Source organism: Sorex araneus, chromosome 3 (genome assembly GCF_027595985.1).
Source record: "Sorex araneus isolate mSorAra2 chromosome 3, mSorAra2.pri, whole genome shotgun sequence".
Taxonomy (NCBI): Eukaryota; Metazoa; Chordata; class Mammalia; order Eulipotyphla; family Soricidae; genus Sorex; species Sorex araneus.
Window position 1 is genome coordinate 6113059 of NC_073304.1, and position 26590 is coordinate 6139648.

The window sequence follows — 26590 nt, forward strand, 5'->3', positions numbered from 1 at the left end:
GAGAGTGCGCAGGGAGGCAGAGACAGAGAGAGACAGAGAAAGAGAGGAGAGACAGGCAGAGACAGAGAAAAGTAACTGCACAGAGGCTGACGGGGCGGGGAGAACTGGGTGGGGACACTCACGGTGGCGAGTGTGCACTGGTGAAGGACATTTGGACACCGTGTGGCTGAGGCCCGAGCAGCTCTGTAACTGTGAGGCAGAGACAACAGGGAGAGACCCCCACGGTGGCCCGGGCACTGAGGGCCCGTCCAGCCCCCCGACAGCACCCACATGCTTCTCGCCCGACAGTCCCCGAGACAGGCCACGTCCTGGGCCTCTCCTGAGAGAACCGAGAGGGAACAAAGCCCGTCTCTGTCCCCGAGGGGCCCGGCCACAGACAGGCGCTGGAGAAGGCCCCTGAGCACCGAAGACAGCCACACACTTGGAGACAACCCGGGGGGGGCCCAAGTCGCAGAACAGAGAAAACACCCCCAAGGCCACGCGTGAAGACCGTTATCACGAATGACAGGAGGTGACGGGGCCAGTAGCGGGATGCAGTGACACTGTACGTCACACCAGGCCCTTGAGCGCGACTGTCACCATGTTGCCTAAACTCGAAGCAAAAGAGAAAAAGGAGGAAAAGGGGGCTCGGCGATGCAGGGGCGTCAGCCGGGTCTGACGGGGAACTTGCAGCAACCAACTTGCAGCTTTTATTAAAAAAGGGACGTTGCATCAGTCACGCTGACCTTTGAAAAACCAGAGGAGGGTGAGATGACATCCGAGGCCAAGTGAAGGATGGGATTAATAACGGTACAATCCAAACAGAACCATTCAAAGAAGAAATAACAGAGAAATCACCTTCCCGAGCTGTTATTAGCACTGCTCTGGGAACCACACGTTCCTGCCAACTCCGACCCGGGGGTCACTCTCGGTTGAACCAGAGGGACCCCCCAGCCCCACGCACGAGTCCCTAGAACTGATGATATCTATTCCAGCTTGTCTGTTGTATGGTTACATTACATTGTAGCTAATTGCATGATGATACATGGCTTCCTCAGCGCTCACATGACAGCCAGGGACTGACATAGATCGCTGTGCTCCACGTCCTGTTAGCTGTGTTCTAATGTTACATTGTATCACAACCATGGACTAGCCTTATTGTTACAGAGCATCATACTCGGCTCTGTTACTTTGTTACTTTATATGATATTAGAGTTCTGGACTAACATATGTCCCCATTTTTTGGGGGGAGGGGGAGGAGTTACCCCTGGGCGATGCCCAGGGGTTACTCCTGGCTCTGCACTCAGGAATTACTCTTGGTAGTGCTCAGGAGACCATATGGGATTCTGGGAATCGAACCCAGGTTGGCCGCTTGCAAGGCAAATGCCTGACCCACTGTGCTATGGCTCCAGTTCTGTCCGCGTATATTATACTCAGCTCTGAACTCTTTGAGAAAGCGTTTGAGTTTCCTTTCTCCTTGACCCGAGGCATCGGCGTGGCGTCTGGTACACAGACCCAGAGTAGACACTCTGGATAAAAACAAGTCTGCTCATGCCTTGCTGTGGCCGGGTTCGTCCATCCCCTACTGTCCCTTACAGACCGGGTTCGTCCATCCCCTACTGTCCCTTATATACCGGGTTCTGCCCGCTGGGCCCGGGCATCTCTGAGCCCCTACAGGGCTGCGGGAAGTAAGGATGTTTTCACAAAACCTGAAAGTGGTGGAGGATTAAGAGGGAAAAACCCAGTTCGCCCCTTGGCAACCGTTGCCACAGAAACTCAGCTGCAGCGATCAGAGGGTAGCAGCTGATTATCAATAAGGGAGGGCCACTAGCCTGCGGCCAGGTGGGGGGTCCGAAATGCAGCCCCCACCCTTCCATGCGAGTCTGCGGCCAGCGGAGTCTCTGAGAAGCACCACTGAGCCCCCACCTGGCTGCGTCCCTGGGGGGTCCCTGTGATGGGGACTCCTGCATACAGGGGGCCTCTGCGTGTTGGGGGTCTCCTGCATGTTTCGGGGTCACTGCATGCCAGGGGGCGCCTACATGTTAGGGGCTCCTGCATATGGGGTCTCCTGCGTGTTGGGGGTCTCCTGCATGATGGGAGTCTGCGTGTTGGGGGTCTCCTGCATGTTGGGGGTCTCCTGCGTGATGGGAGTCTGCGTGTTGGGGGTCTCCTGCGTGACGGGAGTCTGCGTGTTGGGGGTCTCCTGCATGTTGGGGGTCTCCTGCGTGACGGGAGTCTGCGTGTTGGGGGTCTCCTGCATGTTGGGGGTCTCCTGCGTGACGGGAGTCTGCGTGTTGGGGGTCTCCTGCATGTTGGGGGTCTCCTGCGTGACGGGAGTCTGCGTGTTGGGGGTCTCCCGCATGTTGGGGGTCTCCTGCGTGATGGGAGTCTGCGTGTTGGGGGTCTCTGCATGTTGGGGGTCTCCTGTGTGATGGGAGTCTGCGTGTTGGGGGTCTCTGCCTGTCAGGGCTCCACAGCCCGTGCTGCCGTGCCAGGAGAAGCCCAGGTCAGCGTCGCGGGGACCAGCATGAGCATGAGCCCAGGTGGGGATTTCCAGCCTCCCTCGGGGACCAGCCCACAGGGGGCACCCCGGGTCCCCACGTCTGTCTCCGGGAGTCCAGGGCTTGGCGGCGGAGGGACTCAGTAGCAGACACAACCAAAGTGGCGACCCCAGGCAGGTCTGCACCCCCTGATCCTCCCAACTCCCCTGCACGAGGCAGAGTCACGTCTGGGGTGTCAGGCGGGGTATGTGTTAGCCCCACTGCCCACTCACTCACTCACCGGCTGACCACACACTGACAACACACTGTACTGGCCAGGGTGCAGGGGGAGGTCAGGAGATGCTGGTTTTGCAAAGAAAATGAGAGAAAGAGGAAGAGATGGGGGAGGGAGAGAGGGAGAAAGAGAGGGAGAGGGGGGAGTAGAGAGGGAGAGGAGAGAGAAAGAGAGGAAGAGAGAGGGAGAGAGGGAAAGAGAGGGAGAGAGAGAAAGAGGAAGAGAGGGAGAAAGATGAGAGAGAAAGAGAGGAAGAGAGAGGGAAAGAGAGAGGGAGAGAGAAAGAGGAAGAGAGGGAGAAAGAGAAGGAGAGAGAAAGAGAGGAAGAGAGAGGGAGAGAGGGAAAGAGAGAGGGAGAGAAAGAGGAGAGAGAGGAAGAGAGAGGGAGAAAGGGAGAGAGGGGAGAGAGAAAGAGAGGGAGAGAGACAGAGGAAGAGAGAGGGAGAGAGGGGGAGAGAGAGAAAGAGAGGGAGAGAGAGGGGGAGATAGAAAGAGGGGAGAGAGAGGGAGAAGGAGAGAGAAAGAGAGGAAGAGAGAGGGAAAGGGGGAGAGGGGGAAAGAAAGAGAGGGAGGGGGGAGAGAGAGGGGGGAGGTAAAGAGGAGGAGAGAGAGTGGGGGTGAGAGGGGGAGGGAAGAAGAGAGGCAGAACAGAGGGTCTCCTGGAGGCCAGGGCAGCTACTGTCCTGGGGTTCCCCGCCCCCCATGACAAAGCCACTTGACCAGAAGAAAATGACAGTGAAAGAGCAGACTCCACTGGGGGTGACGCGGAGACCCCCAAGGAAAGGAGCGGTTGTTCTTTCACTTCTTCATTCTTTCGTTTCTGCAGGGAGCACCTTGAAGCATCGGAGCCTGAGGGTCCGGAGAGAGGGTGGGTAAGGTGGGTAAGAGAGGGTGGGTAAGGTGGGTAAGAGAGGGTGTGACTGTTGGGTGGGGAGGGCGTTTGCCCTGCATGCAGCCGACCTGGGTTGGTTTCATCCCCGGCGTCTCATATGGTCCCCCAAGCATTGCCAGGAGTGATTCCTGAGTGCAGAGCCAGGAGTAACCCCTGAGCATCGCTGGGTGTGACCCAAGAAGAAAAAACAAAAAAGAAGGAAGAAAGAAAGAAAAGAAAAAAGAAAAATGCGATGTTGGGGCCAGAGAGATAGTACAATGGCTAGGACACTTGCCTTGCATGCGGCCGACCTATGTTTGATCCCTGGCATCTCCTATGATCCCCTGAGCCCACTCCTTCAGACACGAAGGACACTTGGGAATGGCATTAACGTTCATGTCAAAACTGAGTGGCCAGAGAGACAGGATCAGGAGGGCCTTGCCTTGCACGAGCAGCCGACCCAGGTTCCATCCTCAGCATCCCATACGGTCCCCAGAGCCCCGCCAGGAGTGATTCCAAGCACAGAGCCACATGGAGGCCCCAAACCAAAGAATGATGATGATACAAAGTGTCAAGGAAGGTGCATGAGAGTTTGTGACTACCCAGCCCAGGCCCCTCCGTTCACATCTGCCCACCTGAAGCGCCTTGTTCAAGTACGGCCAGAAAGGCAGCTGCCTTAGGTTTGCAGAAATGTGAATTACACAGCAGGGAGGACCAAGGAAGGGCAGTGATCCAAGTAAGGATGTCAGGGTGTGGGGCCGAGGTCTTAAATCCTTTGGGGTCTCCCCTTGCTGATTCCCATCTTGGCTGTGACTGCCCCATGTCACCTTATTTTCCCGGCTCCTCCAGCTAAAAATCGACACAGGGTCATCTCCGCAGGAGAAGCCCCAGATCCGTGGGGGAGGAAACTCAGGCGTTCCCCAGCCGCCTTCCCAGCAGCTCTGCCTGAGAGATTTGTAGTGCGGTGTTTCCAGTATCCGGGCAGATCAATTGCCACCTCTCGCTTTGCTAACGTTAGCTGGCTGTTTCGGGAAAAATCACAATTTTGTTCCAGTCAATGAAAAAGAGACCTGAGGATCATTGCTGGGTTCTAAAATATTTGCAAAACCAGTGTGCAACCTTAGAGAAATCTCGAGCAAAAAAAAGGGAGGCAGCTTGGGGCCGGAGCAGTAGCACAGCAGGTAGGGCATTAGACCCGGGTTCGATTCCCAGCGTCCCATAGGGTCCCCCGAGCACTGCCAGGAGTAATCCCTGAGTGCATGAGCCAGGAGTAACCCCTGAGCATCGCCGGGTGTGCAAAAAAAAAAAAAAAAAAAAAGAAAGAAAAAAGGGAGGCAACTTCTGAAAGTCCTTGGGACATTCTGACCAGGTTCTGACCCAGGTTCCTGGGTCTCTGACCCAGGTTCACTGTCCCCATGTCTGACCCAAGTTCCTGACATGGGGACAGTGAAGGGCCGGGGGCTGGGAGAGAGAAGCAGGCCTGGAGTCCTTGAGGAACATTTTCCTGCTGGACCCAAACCTCCTGAGCTTGGGGGAGCATCTCTGTCCCCGAGACAAAAAGTGTTTTCAGTGAGTAAGCCAGGCGCAGGGAAAAAAGAAAAAGCAGGATGGATTCCCCTGCCAACAGATGTAGAGAAATGGACGGGGTGAGGAGGTCGCAGCCAAGATCTGCTGCAGGATTGGGGGAGGGGAGGGTGGAGGCGACAGCGATCGCAGGGGTGGGGAGGCAGGGTTGGAGGGGGCACTGGGAGGGGGGCTGTGAGCTGGGGGCGGGCTGTGTGGCGGGGTGGGGGCCGGCTCTATGCCGGGGCTCTCCAGGACGGGTGATGTGCTAGAAGGACCCAAGACACTATTTCTCAGAGCACAAGGACACGGGCAGAATCAGCCCAGGGAACATGCGTGGGGGAGCATCAGGCTGCAGGTGGGGGCCAGGGCAGGCCCAGGTGGGGCCCAGGGGACGCTGCAGGTGAGGAACCGGGCACAGGTTTCCGGGTGGGGGAGGGGGCGCAGGCTTCCGGGTCCACGGGCACTCCTTCCCCAGCACAGGATGTGACAGGGCGACTAGAATGTAAGCGGTGAAGAGTCTCGCTAGAATGGGCCTCGAAGGCCCCTCCAGCTGGCACCCAACCAGCCACCCCCCTCGGGAAGGCGCCCCCCCAAACCCTCTCGTTAACACTTCGACACACGCACACATCACCCAAGCAAGCAGCCGGTGGGGACCGTCCTGGCCTCAGGGCCTGGGCCATAGGCCAGATGGGGACCCGGGCTTGGGCAATGCGACACGCAGGTCGCGTGGCATGACTCGGGGGTCTGCGCCCTGGACCGCAGGGTCCACCCTTAGCTCAGGAACAATCTCAGATGCCGGAGTCGGGCAGGCTTTGGGCCCGCGGGGATCTGTCCGCCTTCCCCGGAGCAGAGAGGAGGAGACACACGTGAGCTCCGGTTAATTCCCCATCTCGCCCCGCTGAGGCCACACTTCCTCCTGCCCGTTGGAAGAAGGCCCCAGCTTTCCTGTCCCCACCTCCCGGTGGCGACTCTCGGGGCCAGTGGCCAAGAACCTCGAGTCTCCTGTGGACAGGAGCTAAACTGCTGGTGGACATTCTCGGGTCAGCCCAGGATCCGTCACTGCCCAGGAAGCACATCCCCCAGCTCCCAGACCCCGAGCCGTCCACAGCCGCCTCCTCACAGGGCACCGCTCAGCTGCAAGGGGGCAGCCCCCAACCCGAGAGGAGGACTGAGCCGGGGTGGAGGATGGGCACTGGTGGAGGGATGGGTACTTGTACACTGTTTGACTGAAAATCAAAAATTTCTAAGTCTCTAATTGTGTCTCATGATGATTCGTTAAAACAAAACAAAAAATGTTTAAAAGAAAGAACTGTGTGCTGGAAAGATAAAGGAACAAACATGACAACCTCTAATGTATTGCAAACCGTAATGCCCAACAGGAGAGAGAGCAGGAGAAAAAGCGAGAGCGAGAGAAAGAGAGAAAGAAAGAGAGGAGAGAGAGGAGAGAAGAGAAAAGTGCCTGCAGTCGAGGCAGGCGTGGGGTGGGGGAGGGTGTTGGAAGGGAAACGGGGGACATCGGTGGTGGGAATGCACACGGGTGGAGGACGGGTGTCAGAACACTGTATAACTGAAACAGTCTCATGAACAGTTTTACAACCGTGTATCTCATGGAAAAAAAATTAACCAGTTGTTATAACTGTGTCTAGTTTTACAAAGCTCGAAGAAATATTAAACTTCCTCTTCGGGTACTCAATTAAATTCTGAATATGGAAGAGAGTAGAAAACAGAAGGCAGAGTCAGACGCAGCTCCTAGACACAAAATCCACAAGGTGTGAGATGAAAAACACCCAAGAACAAGCTGTGGATGGGGCTGATGGCAGATTCGACACTGCAGAAAAAATAATGGCGTCACACTGGATGAGAACTGGGTGCTGAAAAGAGGGAAAGTGACAGGCAGGTACCCTCTCACCCACAGGACGCAAACGACAGTGCCTATTTGAAATAAGACAAGAGTCTATCAGAGAGGTAGGCTGGGGGCTGGAGGGGAAACCGGGGACACTGGTGGCAGGAAGTGGACACCAGTGAAGGGACAGGCGCTCGAACATTGTATGACTGAAACTCAATCACAAATAACTTTGTAAATGTGTATCTCACTGTGATTCAATACATATTTTAAAAAATAATTTAAAAAAAATTATAGTGAACTTCAGGATGTATCAATAGCTATTCAAAACATTAATACATCTGTGGGCTATCAGACAATTCAGGAGCCTATCAGAGGTGTGGAAGAAGTCCCCGGTAGAACAGCCTGCAGAGAAGTAACAGTAGGAGAATCACCAAATACACAGACTCCCGGACTCGGGAAGACCCCCCAGCCCAAGAACAGGCTGCATGAAGGAAAGGAAGCCACAACCCATCACATAAAATGCTCACAACCAGCCACGAGGACCCAGTTATAACCATGGCCAAAGGAACCCGAAGGCCACGCCATGCAGGGAAGCAGAGAGGGGGCAGGCGCTCACTTCTGGCTGGACGCTAGGCAGCGGGAAATGGCAGAGAAGTGCCTTGCAAGTCAACTGGAAAACTCTTTTTTTTCCTCAACATTGTCTCATTGTGACATTGATGACATTATGACACTGATGAAAAACCATCCTGGCTGGCACTGGACGAAGGCACTGGATGACCTGGACTCATTTTAGGTTACCTGCATCAAGTCTCAGTTTCTAAGAACCCACTTACAGTGTAATGAAAAGACTTAGTGCAAAGAGCTGGCGAGCCCGGGGCTGCTTCCCAGTGACCCTGCCAGACACTGGAATACTCTGGAAGAGGATGGGATGGAGGGAAAGCAGAAAGAAGGAATCGCCAGAATTTCTTCACTATGTGAACCGTTAATGTCCTCAGGCAGGAAGGAAATGATTGTACAGAGACTTGAAGCTATACCAAAAAAAAAAAAGAGTTATAATAACTACATGGGGGGGGGTAGAGATTTGAAATTTTTTAATCACTTGAGAAGATAATCGATTGCTAACTAAAAATAAGAGCAAATGCCAGATTTATAATACCTCAAAGTGAACGGTATAACAACAACTAAAAGCATACGGTTGTGAGGTTTTAGCCAGCCTGTGAATGGATGTAACATCACTTGGAGAGAGACTGTGGCAAGTGAAAGGTACAACCCAAGCCCTAGGCAACCACTGAAACAAAGAAGTGGCACAGGGCTGGGGGTGGGGCTCAGGGGCAGAGCACTTGCCTTGCATGTGTGAGGCCCCGGGTTCAATCCCCGGCACTGCCAATGACAAGCAAAACAAATTAAAAAAAAAAAACCCAAACTGTAAAGCTCATTGGCCAAGAGAAAACACAGCATAATAAAGTTTCTCAAGTGACTCTAGAGGAGACCAACAGGAAGGGACAGCAAGGGTCCTGCCTCACAGAGCTGAGGAGCTCGAGGGGACGAAGCATCACAGGCCTCCTCTTCTGGGGTCTGGAGCACCTCCGGGAGGAGCAGCCGACACCACTGGCCCTGAGCTGAGACTAGTGTGAAGAGGCCCCTGAGCACTGCTGGGAGGAGCCACCCCTATAAGACTCCATCAACCATCACAGTTACACTAAATGATTTAAATTCTCCAATCAGAAGGCGGAGATGGTCGGCTTGAACCTGAAAAATCAGACTGAAGTGCAGCTGTGATCAGGGTTCAAATCCCAGCTGCACTGGATCCCTGGGCAAGTACTTTTCCTCCTTCCCTCTTCAGTTAGATGGGTCTGAGGGAAAAGGATGGAGCATCTTGTAGGGACCGGAAGTGGGTTGGGAGTGGGCAGAGATGGGCCGCCACCACCCCACAGCAGGAGCTGTTCTGGGAATAAGCCCCAGGAGCACGAAGACACACAGCAGAAATGACATCTGCACTTCTACGTTCACTGCGGCACTGTTCACAAAAGCCAGAATCTGGAAACAACCCGAGTGCCCGTGAACAGACAACTGGATAAAGAAACTTTGGTACATCTACGCAATAGAATACTACACAGCTGTTAGGAAAAACGAAGTCAGAGGGGCTGGAGAGATAGCACAGTGGGTTGGGCGTTTGCCTTGCAAGTAGCTGACCCGGGTTCAAATCCCAGCATCCTATATGGTCCCCTGAGCACTGCCAGGAGTAATTCCTGAGTGCAAAGCCAGGAGTAACCCCTGTGCATGGCCGGGTGTGACCCAAAAAAGCAAGAAAAAAAAAGAAAAGAAAAGAAAAAGGAAGAACGAAGTCATGGAATTTGCTTATAAATGGATGGACATGGAGAGTATCATGGTGAGTGAAACGAGTGAGGAGAGGGACAGGCATAGAATGACTGCACTCATTTGTGGTACATAATAAAACATAGTATGAGACTGCCACGGGATGTCTAAAGAATGCGTGGCCGCCCACCTACAAGACGGCCAGACTTCTTCGTCAAGACCCTGAATGAACGGCTTGAAACTCTTCATGTTCCTGGAGTGAGCAGATGCCATTGGGCTACACTAGCACACGACAGGGATGAATGGAGACGCTACTGGCGCCCGCTTGAGCAAATCGATGAGCAACAAGATGACAAGTGATACAAGTATGAGAGTGATGTGGGCAAGTAGACAGGAGAGAGCCCGCGGCAACGGAATTCCTAAGAAGCAATAAAACTGCCTAGTCCTAGGGGCCCACCTGTGGGCACAGGAACTAAGGCCCCAGCCCCAGAAAAGGCTGGACGCCCCTTCAGCAGGAACAAGTGGCCAGGCAAGGACTTGCGCAGGAGGAAGAGAGCAGCGTGGAACGCCTTCAAGAGCGTCGAAGAAGTGGTTAAGAGGACGAAGAACCTCCGACTCCAGGCACATCTTTTCGATTCCACCATTCTTCCTGCACTAACATATGCCTCAGAGACCTGGGCCCTACGCAAACAGGATGAGAACGCTATTCTGGTATCCCAAAGAGGAATCGAAAGGGCTGTGCTAGGAGTATCACATCTCACTCAAGTGAGAGAAGGAATCTGGAGTTCTGACCTCCGTCAACGGTCAAGAATCAGGGACGCTATCTCGTTTGCCAAGGCATCAAAAATCAGATGGGCCGGTCATGTAATGCAATTCAGAGATGACCGCTGGACTAGAGCTGTTACCGACTGGATTCCACAGGACGTCAGAAGACCGAGTGGCCGCCCACCAACGAGATGGTCAGATTTCTTCGTCAAATCCCTGAATGAATGATTTGAGGCTCTTCCTGTTCCTGGAGCAAGCAGATATCACTGGGCTGCACTAGCACGTGACAGGGACAAATGGAGACGTTACTGGCGCCCGCTCGAGCAAATCGAAGATCAACGGGACAACAAGTGATCCAAGTGAAGTGATCAACCACACCCAACTCTATCCCCTTGGCAATCCCCACGCCCACCAAGAACTGGACTTTTACCTATGTAGAAGCCCCATGTGGGGGCAGGCTGGGAAAACCCTATAAAAGCCCCCTTGAGCCAAGAAGGCGGCGCGTACGCTGCCCGAGGCCATGTGCTGAGCTGTGCCTGGGTGGCCTCTTGAGATGTGGACTTTCACGCTTTCATAGCTAACGCCGGGTGTGTGTAGGGCTCTCTCCACCTTTGGAGAAGCCCGCGATCTCTGTTGAGCGTGCTGTCTCTCTCACTCTCTCTCCCTCCTTCCCTTTCCAAAAACCTCCAAATAAAATCTGTTTTACTTCACTGCTCATCTACTCCTGAAATTCTTTTCTGCGAGGAAAGACAAGAACCTGATAACCCTGGGTCTCAGGGCGGCAGAGGCAGATGGGGAGAAAGTGACCGTCTCCCGCCTCCTTGCCTCACGTAAGCCACCCACGGGGCCCGCCGACTTCAAGACGAATATCCAAGCACAGTAGAAATGAGGGCCAGAAGGATTGGTTCTGGGTTGGAAGGCTGCCTCAAGGGCTGGGGGAGAGGGCAGTTGGGACAGAGAAGGGACCACTATGACAATGATGCTTGGGGGACTGGAGCGATAGCACAGCGGGGAGGGTGTTTGCCTCCGGGTTCGATTCCCAGCATCCCATAGGGTCCCCTGAGCACCGCCAGGAGTAATTCCTGAGTGCAGAGCCAGGAGTAACTCCTGAGCATCACTGGGTGTGACCCAAAAGGAAAACAGGGGCTGGAGCAATAGCCCAGTGGGTAGGGCGTTTGCCTTGCACACAGCCGACCCAGGTTCGATTCCCAGCATCCCATATGGTCCCCTGAGCACTGCCAGGGGTGATTCCTGAGTGCAGAGCCAGGAGTAACCCCTGTGCATCACCAGGTGTGACCAAAAAAAAAGCAAAAAAAAAAAAGTTGGTTCGATTCCCAAAAGGAAAACAAACAAAAACAAGACAATGATGCCTGGGAGTGATGCTCTGGATGGGAGATGTGTGCTGAAAGTGGGCAAAGGACCAAACATGATGGCCTCTCAGTATCTGAACTGCAAACCATAATGCCCAAAAGCAGAGAAGCAGAGACAGACAGACACACAGACACACACACGGAGAGGGAGGGAGAGGGAGAAGGGGAGAGAGACAGAGAGAGATACAGAGGGAGAGAGAGAGGGGGGGGGAGAGGGAGGGGGTGGTGGGCAGGAAAGTGGGGATATTAGCGGTGGGAAATGTACACTGGCAGAGAAATGTTGTGTTGGAACATTGTATGGCTGGAACACAACCATACACAATTTTGTAACTGTGTATCCCAAGGTGATTCGATTTTTTTTTTTTGGTCACACTGAGCAATGCACAGGGGTTACTCCTGGTTCACGTACTCAGAATTACTCCTGGCGGTGCTCAGGGGACCATACGGGATGCTGGGAATCGAACCTGGGTCGGCTGCGTGCAAGGCAAACGCCCTCCCCGCTGTGCTATCACTCCAGCCCTAAGATGATTCAGTTAAAAAAAAATAGAAGGAGCTGCATTTTGGGGAGCCCCGGGCAGGAGGCAGGCCTGGGCTCGGTTAACATGAGCACATTTGACTGGAGACGCACAGTGAAAGCACATCCATCGGCTGGGGCGACCGCGAGGAGGCGAATGCAGAGCCTGCACCAGGATCCTCCCAGAGCAGGGCGGCCCTTTCTTCTCCCTTAGCCTCAGGGATCGCCCCTGCAGAAACACCTTCTCTCCCACACACTCCCAAGCAGGCCTCCTCAAATGCTCAGATATTTACACCTCCCACAGGAGGACATGAAGTACAGCAAGCCCATAAAAAAAACACATTTGAGATAGGAGACAGCTTGTATTTTAGGTATTGGGGCCACTCCTGGCAGTGCTCAGGGCTTACCCCTGGCTCTGCACTCAGGGATCACGCCTGGTGGGGCCCAGGGACTACATGGGGTACCCGTGGGTGGGTGGGTCAAAACATGGGCAGCCACAGACAAGGCGAGTACTGACCTTAGCCACTAAACTCTCTCTGGCCCCGAAATTTTGCATTTTAGTGACTATTTTTGCCTTATGAGAAGGAGCAGTGGCTGGCTGGAAGCCACCTAGGCGAGCGCTGCCGGCTCACCAGAGCTCTTTCTGGGTCCTGCAGGCCTTGTGGAAGAGGCCCGCAGGCTCTCAGAATAGCTACACCCACTTCCAGAAATCATGGAGTCACTTCTTCAGCACTCAGATTTTCTTATTCGGCTGGAGTGATAGCACAGTGGTAAGGCATTGCCTTGCACACGGCCGACCCGGGTTCGATTCCTCCGCACCTCTCGGAGAGCCCGGCAAGCTACCGAGAGTATCCCGCCCACACGGCAGAGCCTGGCAAGCTCCCCGTGGCGTATTCGATATGCCAAACACAGTAACAACAAGTCTCACAATGGAGACGTTACAGGTGCCCGCTCGAGCACATCGATGAGCAACGGGATGACAGTGACAGTGACAGTGATACAGCACTCTAAAAACCATGATTATATCTGTGATTCTCTAAGCTCCAGGGGGCTGGGTGTGTGTGTGTGGGGAGGAATATCTCTCCGGGACACCTCAGTCATGATTAGGCGACACGGGCTCTCACCCCACAAAGATATCCTGTCCCAGCTGCAACTGCGTCCAGCTGTGTCCAGCCTCAAGGCGAGGAGCCTGAGAGGGGCAGAGGAGAAAGCCCCCTCCCCAGACCCAGGACACCGGCAGGGAGGGAGACGCAGGACTCTTCGCTCCCACCCCGTGCCCAGCTCTCTCCCCTCCATAACCCTGGCAACCGGCTGTCTTGGCTTCCCATGTGGGGCCATCGGGTCGACCCATATGCAGTGGTCACTCTGTGGATGGCCAGGATGAAACGCAGCCACTTCCTCCACCAAGTCTCCCACAAGCCCGCCCTGCCACCGGTCACTAACTTCTCTCCCAGACAGGGCGGTTTACAGGCTCCTTACACACCTGTAAGAGGGAGGGGAGAGCCCAGCAGGTCTCCAAGTCCTCCTTCTTTGAGGGAAATCATCCCCCTAAAAACTCAAGGCTGGAATAGTCCCCGGGTAAAATAAGTTCAGCTAGTGTAACACGAGGGCAGGAAATGTGCACCCAGGCCAGGAGAGAACAGGAAAGGGTCCCAGCCTCGGCCTTGACTTGGAGGGAACCCGCTGGGGGCTGGAGCGATAGCATAGCAGGGAGGGCCTTTGCCTTGCATGCGGCCGACCTGGGTTTGATTCCCAGCATCCCATAAGGTCCCCCGGGCACCACCAGGAGTCATTCCTGAGTGTAGAGCCAGGAGTAACGCCTGTGCATAGCCGGGTGTGACCCAAAAACAGAAAAAACAAAACAAAACAAAACAAACAAACAAAAGAAAACAAAAGGGGCCCGGTGACCGGTGACATGACGTCCCGGCCTCTGCACAATCCTCCTGTGCCTACGACTGTCCTCAGTGTCACTGTCGAGGAGAGGAGCCAGCTGTACTGGGTTAACGGCCAGTCTGTTGACTCACCTGTGGGTGCTCAGGCGACCCAAAGCCTGGACAATCCTTGTGGGTTGTTTTATTGCATTATTCGGGGCCGCTCTTGGCTATGCTCAGGGCTTGCTCCTGGCTCTGGTGCTGGCATGTCTCGGGGGACCCTATGGCGCGCCAAGGGTGGAACCAAGTGCCGTACCCGCTGTTCTATGCAGGGAACGGCCTCCGCCCTTCCCCACTCCCCACCCCAGTATCGGTCTGCTTCATTCTCTGAGGCCGGCCCTGGCTGCAGGGGCTGCAGAACCAGTTTGGCAGAAATCAGCATCACTTCTTGATAACGCTCTAGTGACAGCCCTTCAACCAACCCAAGGCTGCTTGGGGAAAAAAAAAATCCTGTACAGTCCACTTGCTTCCCAAAGCACACCACTCAGGATCTGCCCTCACCCCCACCCTGGGCCTGTCACTGCTCCACTGGACATCACAGGTCTCCACCCTGAATCTGTTGGTGTGTATCTCCATGGCGGTGAAATCTCCCTTTACTTCCAGGACCTCTTTTTTCTCTCTCTCTGTCTCTCTCTGTCTCTCTCTGTCTCTGTCTCTGTCTCTGTCTCTGTCTCTGTCTCTGTCTCTCTCTCTCTCTCTCTCTCTCTCCTTAACAAAGTGACTTGGCATCACTGTCTTCTCCCAAAGCTCTTTTCTGGAAAGAAAGACAAGGACCGAGACCCCAAGTAGAGATGGGGGCTGACCTCTGACCGCTCCTTTGCTCATGACGTCTAAGATCACGTCAGCCTGGGAACCACAGACCCTCAAAAACCTGGGGCGCAGGAGCCAGCCTCAGCTGGGTGGGGGGCAGGTGGGTCTCCCAGGAAGCCCAACGGCGGCTCAGTGAGGCCGGCAGGATCCGAGCATCCACACTGGGCAGGAACTGGTGCCGACGTGGCCAGTCAGGCCTCCCCCGGGCACAATCCCACCACCAGACGCCTCCAGCCCCGGAGTGCCAGCACGGGCTTCTGGAGCAGAAACCGGCCGCCTGGCCAAGCCCGTCCCAAACTCTCTTCCTATAAGGCCAGGAAGCCAGGTGAGGGCTGGGTGCCCGGACTAGCTCAAATAACCAGCCCAAAGTGCTCGGAATAGTAACTGAGAACAAAACCCATCATGGTTGGTCGATTTCGTAAACATTTTTCATTGGAGGCCAGCTATTAAAATCCCAGAAGGGGCAGTGCGTGTGTTATTCCTGCAGGAGAACAGGGCCCAAGCTCTACCACACACACACACACACACACACCAAATTACTGAATTAAAATCCCAGCCTGTGTGCAAACATCACATTTTCTTTTTTTTTTTTTTGCTTTTTGGGTCACACCCGGCGATGCACAGGGGTTATTCTTCTCTCTGCACTCAGGAATTACCCCTGGTGGTGCCCGGGGGACCATATGGGATGCTGGGAATCAAACCCCGGTCGGCTGCGTGCAAGGCAAACGCCCTCCCCGCTGTGCTATCGCTCCAGCCCCACATCCCATTTTCCTGAAAAGCCAGAAGCATCTGCTGCCTGTGGCCCAGGTGTCCCCACCAGCGGCTGCCACTCAGGGCCTCGCTCAGACCAGGTGCCTCCTTCCCCGCCCCCCCAGGCCCCAGCTGGCACGGCTTCACCCCATGAGGTCATACGCCCTCGCCCGTGTCCCTGGCCTCAGGGTCAGCCCTTGCCATCTGCCCCCTGACAAGGAGATGGTGGCCTGCAGCTCAGTCCCCCGGAGGAGCAGAGCCGGAGCTCCGTCTACAGCCGCCCACCCCGTGCCCCAGTCCACTCCATTCTCTGCATGCCCTGCCCTCCGCCTGGAACGTCCCGGCGCCCGTCTACACCGCAGCTCTGCACGCCTCAAACCTGCTCAATCCCAACTCCCAGGAGCCTTCCTGCCTTGCACCTTGCCACTGATCACATGGCAGAGACCCACCCTCCACCCTCCCCCCGCCCACCTACCCCGGACTCTGCAGGGAAACCTGCTCCAGGGGTCCCGTTCCCAAGAGGCGCAGAGGAGCCCAGTACTATGAGACTCTGTGCCCGTCTCACAGGCGACAGGACAGGTCGGGGGCAGGTGGGTCTCCCAGGAAGCCCAGTGGAAGAAGGCAGCCACTCACACCAGTCCAGCACCTTCCTTTCCAAGGGCTTCAGACCTTGGGGTGTTCTCCCCCAAAGCCGCTGGACCCCTGCCCCCACCTGGGACTGCCCTGCATTGGAGACAGCGAGTCTGAGGGTCGGTCAAGGGCGGGAGCTAAGCCAGTGTGACCCGGGTGCATCAAGCGGCGGCCGGAGAGGCCAGGGCCGCCGCCGCCCCCCCTCGCTGAGAAAGCCATGCAGGGCACCTCCCCCAAAGCCTGCAGCTGCCATGGCCCCGCTGACATGAACCGGAACTTCTGCCTCCGGAGGGAGCAGAGGAGAAATCCCTGCTGCTGGGCCTTGGGGTGGCTGCACTGTTGGTGATGGTTAAGTTTTTCTGGTTGCACTGTTGTTGTTCCGGCTCTTGGGTCCCACCCAGTGCTGGGGGCCACTCAGGGCTCCCAGCTCCAGGGCTGCTCCTGGCTGTCCTTGGACAATGGCGCGGAGCCGGGGGAGAGCATGCACCCTGTCCGAGGGGCAGGCTCTCGGGGCCCCCACCCGGGCACATGCGAACAGCAGGGTCTTCCCGCGGCTCTGACACTAACGGGCGCGTCAACGCTCAGGGAAGGGAACTCCCCTGCCGGAATAGGCTTCCAGGCACCAGGCACCTAGGACAGGATGCGGTTTCACAACAGGGAGAGGCTTGGGTCTGGGCAGGGGGTGAGGGGTGCGGAGGGTCAAGGGATCTGGTTTCTCTGATTCCTTTTCTTGATTTTTTTTTCTTTTTTTTTACTCAGGAATTACTCCTGGCAGTGCTCAGGGGACCATATGGGTTGCCGAGGATCGAACCCGGGTCGGCCGCATGCAAGGGAAATATGCCCTACCTGCTGTACTATCCCTTCAGCCCATTTTTTTTCTTGATCTTTTATTGAAATAATTTCACACCGTCCGTGAAACAGGCAGGTGGGCCCATGCAATTCCACCCACCCAGGGTCCTGCCCACCCCACCTGTCCCGCCCCACTGCTCCAGTTTCCAGTCCACCAGGTTTTGAGACCACCTGATTCCACAGATCCTTCTAGAATCCCACAAGTCTCAGGCCCCACAGTTCACACCATGTGCAGGCTGGCCGTGGCCTCAACTCCAGGGCCCCCAACCCTGCAGCTCCTCAGACCACGTGACTGCCCTGGGCTCCCTTCCGTCTGCCTCTGCACAGGCCCTCACCCCAGTGTCCACTGCGGGAGTTCACTGCAGTGTCCACCCACCAGGCCCGGAGGAGGAGGAGGAGGAGGAGGAGGAGGAGGAGGAGGAGGAGGAGGAGGAGGAGGAGGAGGAGGAGGAGGAGGAGGAGGAGGAGGAGGAGGGCTGGGGTGGGGAGGGCAGCGCACAGCCCAGAGGCTGGTTCCGTCCTGCCACAGTCTCTCTGGGCACACTCCCCACCTGCCCCCATCTACCACCCACTTGAACCACGCAGAGGACCTTCTCTGCCCCCTGCCCTTTGCTTGCCTGACCCCCTCTTGGCCCCTTCCAGGCTGGGAATGGCCCAATTCCTCGATTCTCCAGTGCTCCAGAAGCACCCAGGAGGAAAACCTTCGCACACACCCCCCCAGGGGGTCCCGGCACCCACCTGTCGCCTGTGCTAACTCAAGCTTGGCGCAGGTAGGTTCTCTGTGCGGCTGGGGGCACCCCTGAGCTCCCCGCTGACATAGGGGGCTGGGACCAGGGCAGGTCGGATGCGGGGAGCACCACTGTGGTGGGTCTCTAAGGTTCAGGCGTGACAGCAAATGACCCCCTGGGGCAGAGGGTACATGGGAGAGGGGGGGCTCTCAGGAGAGACACGCCATCTTTAAGTACCTCTGTGAGTCCTCACACAGGCTCCTCCCAGGGAGCAGCGGAAAGGGGGCACCCCAGCTGGTAGGAGATGCTGACCCAGGCCGGACACCCGCTTTCCACACCAGGTGTGCCCTGATCCCCGTCATGGGCACCGGTGCCCGCCTGGCAGACCTGCAACATTCATGCTGAGAAAAGGGCGCACATGCCAGTGCCTGGCCTGACCCCTCTCGGGCACGGGGCGCCTCAGGCTCACTGCCCCTTTGCCTGCACTTCCTATTTCTGTTCCCGAGGCTGGCTCAGCCCCGAGGCGCCATCAGTGCCCACGCACCTGCTCAGGACGGGGAGAAGAAGCTGGCGACATGACACTATAGTAAACAAAAAAACAGAAGGGGAAAAAAAAATCCAGCGTCGGGGCTGGCTCTGTGGATGGGTGCTGAGAAGTCCTATGTTTATTTTGTCATGTTACCATGGCAACCTGAGATGCTGCAGGCAACCCCAGGGATCACAGGGATCAATTTATCTTGTAACCATGGAGACGCCAGGGGTTCCCTGGGATGGAGGGGGGAAGACAGAGGCAGGTGTTATGGCTGTGTGTGCGTCCCTGCGTTTTGCAATTGTGGACTCACTGCCCTCTGAAGTGATGGCTCAGGATCTAGAACTTCTTCGGATGGGCAGCAAAGGCCCTGGGGCCATCAGCACTTTGGAAAACTTGTAAAAAAGGTGCTCAGGAGCCGGGCTCTGGCTTCCCTGCCTGGCTTGGGGATGGGGAGGGATGTCCTGCCTCCTTTCAAGCCTGCATCCGGGGACTATCCCGGACCGTCTCGGTTTGCTTGTTACTTCGGGTGAAGTTCGGGGAGCCGGGGAGTGTCCCTGCGAAGGAGCAGAGCCCGCGGGGACTCCAGGGCTCCTAACAGCCGCCCTGGGGAAGGGGCCGGGTGGGTGCGCTGATTCCCCGTCCTGGACCCGCCAGCCGACCAGGGGTGCGGCCTCGTGGAACCGCCTTTGTCTGTCTCACAGGGGCCAGTGCCGGGAAACCTGAGGATCGCGCGGGCTCCGGACGCCCCACGCCTCCCGCCACCCCCACCAGGGCCAGGCCACGGGAGGTCATCGGCCGTCCCGTTCGGTGTCGCGGGTGAGTTATGGTGCCCAGACACCGAGGAGACGAGCCCAGCGGCTCCCGCGGCCGGTTGGCACAAAGCCGTTCCCAGCGCCTCCTCCTGGGGCGGGGGCCGGGGTGGGGCCGTGGCCTCCGCGCCAAGGGGACAAAAGTGAAGTCGGGGCTCCCTCGGGTCACCCGTAAGGGACGGATTACTCGGCGTCCCGGGAAGGTGTCAAATGAGGAGGGGCGAGGCACCCACCCGGGCAGGCACCGAACCCGGCTCCCCCAGCCTTTGGAGAGAGCCGGGAACCCCGAGGGAGAAGGGCAGGCGGGTGGGGAGGGGGCGGCTGGCCCCGGCCCGGCTGGGGACGCGCCAGGACCAGGTGGACCCTTGGGCGCTGCCCGCCCCACCCTCCGTAGCCAGCCGCCGCGCCCGCCGCCTCGGAAACGCGCACCAGGTGGGAGCTGGGCTGGAACAAAGGGCTGGGCCCGGGGGTCCCCCCGGCGGGCGCCACCGCCCCGCGCCCCCCGCGGCGGGCAGGAAGGAGCAGAGCGGAGCCTCGAACCGCCCCAATCTCGGCGGCCGGGGGCGCGCGAAGGGGGCGCCCCTTACCTGCGCGGCCATAAAGGACAGGTCCATGGTGCTGTCGCTGTCGCCGCGCTCCGGGCTGCTCGGCGGCGGCGGCGGCTCGGCTGGCGGGGGCCGCCCCAGCTGCAGCAACGCGGCGCCCCCGACCCCGCTGCGCCCGCGGCTGCTGGCTCTGCGGCCGGGCGGAGGGCCCCGAGCGCGGGGGCGGGCGGGGCGGCTGGGGGTGGGGAAAGGGGCTCCCCGCCACGTGACCACTCCCAGCGCCACCCCCAGGGGCGGGCCCGGCCGCCTTGGCGAGAGCGCTGTCCAGCCGTCCAGCCGCTGCCCGGAGCCCGGGGATCCCGGCCCGCCCGGCCAGGGGGTCCGCGGAGTGTCGCTCCGGGCTGCAGGACTAAGATGCGCGCCGAGGCCTCCAGGCCGGTGCGCCCAGAGTTGGGGTGGGTGCTCAGGGTCCCCAGCCTGCCCAGGTCTCACGTGTGTAGTGGGCAAGAAACGGCCCCGGCCACGCCGAGGACACCCCGTGACCTGTGAACGCGCCTTCTAGGTTTGCGCCGTGCGCAACCCGCGCAACCGTGACTCGAGGGCTCACTCGGGAGTCGCCTGACCGTGCGGAGGCCACAGCCGAGGGGAGTCCCAAGCCCAGGAAAGAGGGGACAAGGCCCCTGTGTCTGAGGGCTCGGGGGGAAGGGCTGCCTCGGTCCCTGGGTGCCGAAGACCTTCCCAGGTGCCTCTGGTCCTCTCGAGCCTCTGACAGCGGGTGGAGACGGTGGCACCAGGGATGCCAGAGTCCAGGGGTGTGGGGACCCCCAGGCGCTGGGGGAGGGGGTGAGCCCTTACTGTTGGCCATGGGCTGCACCCTGTGCCCCCTACAGCTTCGCCGGCTGAAGCCCTCCTCCAGGTGAAAGTGGGGGGACCTGGGCCCGAGAGACCCCGGACGTCCTGAGGGGCGGGGCTCAGCGGGGCTGAAGGTTCTTCCAAGAGCTGCAAGAGCGAAGTTCTGGACTTAGTTTCGTGTATTTCCCTTTAGTCAACGTTTCCCTTTTTTTTTTTTTAATTGAGTCACAGTGAGATACACAGTTACAGAGTTGTTCATAGTTGGGTTTCAGTCACACAACGTTCCAACAACTGTCCCTTCACCAGTGCACACTTCCCACCACCCATGTCCTCAGTTTCCCTTTGGACAACCCCTCCCTGCCTCTATGAAAGGGACTCCCTCGCCCCCCTCACTCTCTCACCCTCTCCTTTGGGTATTATGTGTGCAGTAGAGGGACTGAAGGGTCATCGTCTATGTCCGTTAACTGCTCTCAGCACTCAGTTCTTGTCCAGAGCGATCATTTTCAACAATCATTATCATACGAGTCCCTTCTCTGTCCTAACCACCCTTTGCCCCACCCACACTCGTGGCAAGTTTCCAACCATGGACAAGTCCTCCTGGACCCTGGCCGCATACTATTAGTCGAATACTATTTTTTTTTGTATCCCACAAATGAATGCGGTCATTCTATATCTGTCCCTCTCCTTCTGACTCATTTCACCCAGCATGATACTCTCTATGGCCCTCCATTTATAGGTGAATGTGATGGCTTCTTTTTTCCCTAACAGCTGTGTAATATTCCATTCTGTAGATGTACCATAGTTTCTTTACCCAGTTGTCTGTTCTTGGGCTCTCAGGTAATTTCCAGATTCTGGCTATTGTGAATGGTGCTGCAATGAACATACAACTGCAGATATCATTTCTGCTGTGGCTTTGAGCTCCCAGAGTATATTCCCAGAAGTGGTATTGCTTTCTCAAGTGAGAGCTCAATTTCTAGTTTTTTTGAGAATGCCATATTGTTTTCCAACTCATCACTGCTGACTGAAATAAATCATTTCTCACTTCAGGGCCATCAGATCACTGTATCACTGTCATCCCATTGTTTGTCGATTTGCTGAGTGGACACCAATAATGTCTTCATTCGTCCCAGCCCTGAGATTTTAGCAGCCCCTCCTTACTCGTCTTTCCCAATGATTGGAGGCTCTTTCAGGGTCAGGGGAATGAGACCTATCATTACTGTTTTTGGCATATCGAATACACCACGGGTAGCTTGCCAGGCTCTGCCCGTGCGGGCAGGATACTCTCGGTAGCTTGCCAGGCTCTCCGAGAGGTATGTGTGTATATATATATATATATATATATGTGTGTGTGTGTGTGTGTGTGTGTGTGTGTGTGTGTGTATGTGTGTATTACTCTCTATGATTTGTTGTGTACTATCTTAACTCCATCAAATATGGTGTGGTAAGTATAGAAAATGAGTAGGAAGTGTATCATAATGTGTCGCACAGCCACAAAGCGGCCATGCAGTCCAGAAAGCGGCCTGGAGTGTGGTGGCAGCTGGGCAGTGGAGGTCGGCTGCCGGGGCTGGGTCCCCCGGGGTGGAGAGGGCTCTCACCCGCCCCCCTCTGGGGCACCCCGAGTGAAAACAGTGGAGTCCCAAGGCCATCAGATACTCATGCATATTTTCTTCGTATCCTTATAAGTCAGCCCGTGGGTAACTGATTTGTTTTTACATGAATCATGAAAACAATTTTACTTTTCCCATCTTAGTAATTAAATGATTAACAATCAATTAATAATAGTAGGTGTTTTACCTACAGTGCTGGGCTTCCCAGTTCCCCTTGGGCTGGTCTGTTTTGGGGGGGTTAGTTTGTTCCTTACCCTGTCATCCTGACTTTGTTACTCTGTCACTGTCACTGTCATCCAGTTACTCACTGATTTGCTCGAGCGGGCACCAGTAATGTCTCCATTGTGAGACTTGTTGTTACTGTGTTTGGCATATCGAAAACTCCACGGGGAGCTTTCCAGGCTCTGCCGTGTGGGCAAGATACTCTCAGTAGCTTGCCGGTCTCTCCGAGAGGGACGGAGGAATTGAACCCGGGTCGGCTGCATGCAAGGCAAACGCCCTACCCACTGTGCTATCACTCCAGCCCTTTAGTGGTTAATATTATGCACGGACTGGACTGGGCCCCAGAAGGACAGAGAGCTGGTTAGCCCTGATTCTAGGTGTCTGTGAAGGTGTTCCAGGCACACCCTGGCATGAATGCTGCCCAGGAAGCTCCTCTGTGTGCCTGTGCTCTCATCCATAAAACCTGTTTACGCCAAAGAGATGGAGGCCGGGTGTCCTTCTGCTCGGCTGGAGGGACTCTACACTCTGCAAAGCCCGGCTTAGCAAAGCTTACTTTAATGGCTTGCACTTTTTTGTGGGGGAGGGGCACATCTGGCCGTGCTGAGGGATTACTCCTGGCTCTGTGCTCAGGCTCCAGGGGCCACATGGGAGGGGGCGGGGTTTGAACCTGGGTTGGCCACAAGCAAGGCAAGCACCCTCCCCGCCATCCTCTCTCTCTGGCCCCTATGGCTTGCACATTTTTTAAAATTTATTTTTTAATAAGTGAATCACCGTGAGGGTACAGTTACAGATTTATACATTTTTGTGCTCATGTTCCCTCATACAAAGTTCGAGAACCCATCCCTTCACCAGTGCCCATTCTCTACCACAAATAAGCCCAGCATCCCTCCAACCCTCCCCAATCCCATCTCCCCGCCACCCCACCCTGCCACTGTGGCAGGGTATTCCCTTTCGTTCTCTCTCTCTAATTAGATGTTGTGGTTTGCAATAAAGGTGTGAGTGGCCACTGTGTTCAGTCTCTAGTCTACATTCAGCACGCATCACCCTTCCCCTGCATGGCTTCCAACCACATTTTACTTGGTGTTCCCTTCTCTATCTGAGTTGTATGGCTTGCACTTTGATGTCTAGTCTAGGAACTTCACCGAGCTCAAGTTCTTGGAAATTTTCTCCCGTTTTTTTCTAAAATACCTGCAGTTTTATGTTTCGCTAAATGGCAATGCCTGTGGTTCATTTGAGCTCATTTTTATACGCAGTGTGGGCCTTAGGTAGAAGTTCATATTCTGCTGATGGGCTGTTGGCTGAAAAGATCATTTCTCCACCACTGGATTGTTTTTCCACCTTGGCCAAAATTAGCTAGAAGTGTTTGTGAGGGTCATTGGCATTTCTCTGCGCCAGTGATTCAGGTCTGCCTGTTGGCATTCTGATACAATCTTGATTGCCCTGGAAACTGAGTAGACGTCCACCACTTAATTTCTTCTTTTCCAAAAAATGGGACTAAACTACCTCCGATTTGCCATTCTACATTATAGAATAATATTGACTGGGTATGAAAAATATCCTCTTCATAGAATCATATTAAGCCAGTGTAGCAAACCAGGGGACTCTTTCCCTTGTTGAGGTGTTGAGGCTTCTGAATCACACACACAGTTTGTCTCCGTCATTATAGACTCTTCCCATCTTTTTTTTTTCCCTCTTTAAATAGTGGCTGTGTAGTTTGCAGCCTAGAAATCCTGGACATGTTTTGTTAAACTTGCACTCAAATGCTTTATGTTTGTCTATTTGGTTTTGTTTTGATTTTAGGGACACGCCTGAGGGGCTACTCCTGGCTCTGTGCTCCGCGCATGCCTGCTGTTTTCAAAGCACCCACTCAGCCCACTGAGATATCTTTCCTATCCTGCAGTTTTTTTGTTTTGTTTTTGTTTTATGATGGAGCAATTTTTTACTTTCAGACTCTTGCACAAAGACATTTCTCAGTGGCTCAGCTCTGCAGTAGGGAGAAGCGCAGGGTCCCCCAAGGTCTGCTCAAGGGGAGCCTCAGCCCTGCTTCCTGATGGCATGCAGGGGATGGATTGTCTTCTGCCAAAGCAGACCTTAGATGACATCATCATAGTCTATCTTGTACCCCTTCTCTGCTCCCGCGACAACAATCCCATGCATGCATGCCATCCATTCTTTTCCAGAAGCCTGGCATCGACTTGGGGTCTTGCGGGGCTGGTCAGCGCTCTGGATTGTTACTCACTGGTCTATGTCAATACCCAACCTTTTCTGTACGTTGAAGAGGGGCGTGGCATTCTGTTCCAAGTGTCCTCGTCTCCTCACTGATGCCACTGCCAGACAACTTCTGAAGTGTTTTTTTCTACATGATGTAATTGGTACTTTTCATTTTGGTGTTAGGACCAGAATGAAGTACAGCAGATAGGGTGTTTGCTTGCCTTCCAGGAGCCTGACCCTGAGTTCGATTCCTCGAATCCCATAGGGTCCCCCGAGCACCACCCAGTGTGATTCCTGAGTGCAAAGCCAGGAATAACCCTGAGCATCGCAGGGTTTGTCCACCTTTTGCTGCCAGTATATAGAAGGATCGACGATTTGCCTCCTGTGACCTAGAACTTCCTCATTCTTGGGTTCCCTCCCATCCTCAACCCATCACACCTTTTCCTTTGAAATTTCTTGGTTTGGATTTTGGGGTCACACCCGCTGTGCTCAGGGCTGGCTCTGGGCTCAGGGATCACTCGTGGCAGGCTCAGGGCATCATACGGGATGACTGGGATTGAACCGGGTTCGGCTGCATGCAAGGCAAATGCCCTCCTCGCTGGAGTATCCCTCCAGCCCCAACCTTTAGGATTTTCTTTGTGGCGAGTCATGCCATCTGCAGCTAGAACTGCTTTACTTGGCCCTGCCCCATTTGTCAAGAGTCTCCTTGCCTTACTGTAGGCATCAGGACCCCCAGGGTTCAGTGGGATGAACCCATGCGAGTACAGGGCAAGCCTGGATGAGTTTGGGGGATGCCCAGGAGCTCAGCAGGGCTCAACCTGCACCTCAGAGCTCGCCTCTCACCTGAAAAGGGGGATGCAACCCCAGTCTTGGCTGCAGGGGCCCCTCAGCCCATCTAGGACTCAGGGCTAAAGAAAGAGACAAGCCCAGGACAGCGGTCTGTGCTCTGTTATCTTTATTTTCTGAGTCCTCAGGGTGACAAGAAAGCCCCAAGAAGGTAACCCTGAGGCCCCCAAAGCTTGCACTGAGCTATTTCCCCATCCATTCTCCTGGTCAGGGGTCATTTCCATCAGCGACCCACTGGATACAGACAGACCCACGAGAGATCCTTGTGTGCCCATGAAAACAAGTCTAAACTTAGATCTCAGATGTTCCACCCTGCCCACCATCCTGTCCCTCTGGGGTCCTCCTCCACTGCCCACCAGTTTCCGGATGCCGCCTCCTGTGAGGTTTCAGACCCTGACACTTGTCTCTTCAGGGTTTTTCTGCAAACAGACTCGCGGAGGAAATATTCTCTCCAGCTTCTGTCTCCAGCTGCTGTTTGGACGATCGCTCTGTGTTTACCCACGACTGGAGTTCTGTTCTAAGGCGGGCACCACCGTTTCTCCTGTGATGGACTCTGTAGCTTTTGCATGCAAAGTCACTGTGAATGTTGGTGTCTGAGTCTTTGTCAAACTGTTTCCATTTTCTTGGACAAAAACCTGGAGTGGATGCACTGAGGTGTGTTGACTAGTAACGGCTAAGTTGTTTTATCAAGCAAACGTTTCTTTGCCTTCCAAACAGGCATTCCTGTGCCTTCACATTCCCACCCACATTTGGCCTTTTCATTGCGTTTTCTTTGAAACCATGCTAGTCCTTGCAAGGTGCAGAGGTTGGGGGTCTGTTGGTCAGTTTCTTTTTGTTTGGGGGCACACCTAGCAGTTCTCAGGGCTTACCCCTGGCTCTTTGTCCCGGTAGTGCTGGGGGAATCATATGTGGTGATGAGATCAATTTGGGGCTGGCGGCATGTAAGGCAAAAGCCTTACCTCTCACACCTCACCTTATGCTGTCTCTCTGGTCCTTCCAACTGTGTTTTTACTGTGGTTTCAACTCACGTTTCGCTGCTGCTGGTTATTCATTCCTGACCATTCGTGTATTTCCTTTGTGAAAGTGAAACCAGGCCAAAGATCAATATTAGACGAGTATGAGTTCAAAATTGGGTGCATACACAACACATGTGTTCAGTGGCCGAGAGCCGCCTCCCCGTCCTCCCCAGAAGAGGAATCAAAAGATGGTGGACCACAGACTGATGGTGAAAATGGCCTGTTTAATGCACAGCTGCTAGCGTATTTA

General features: G+C 55.4%; 1 protein-coding gene across 1 annotated transcript in view; it reads right to left on the reverse strand.

The window, feature by feature from the left end:
• C3H14orf132 (chromosome 3 C14orf132 homolog) overlaps positions 1-26376 on the reverse strand; it is a 29773-nt gene extending 3397 nt beyond the window's left edge. The window contains exons 1-2 of the mRNA XM_055130250.1: positions 26353-26376; positions 19629-20063 (exon numbers count right to left, since the gene is read on the reverse strand). Of these exons, the coding sequence (XP_054986225.1) occupies positions 19629-20063; positions 26353-26376 (459 nt within the window). The remainder of the gene's footprint in view (positions 1-19628; positions 20064-26352) is intronic.
• Between the last annotated feature and the right edge of the window lie 214 nt (positions 26377-26590).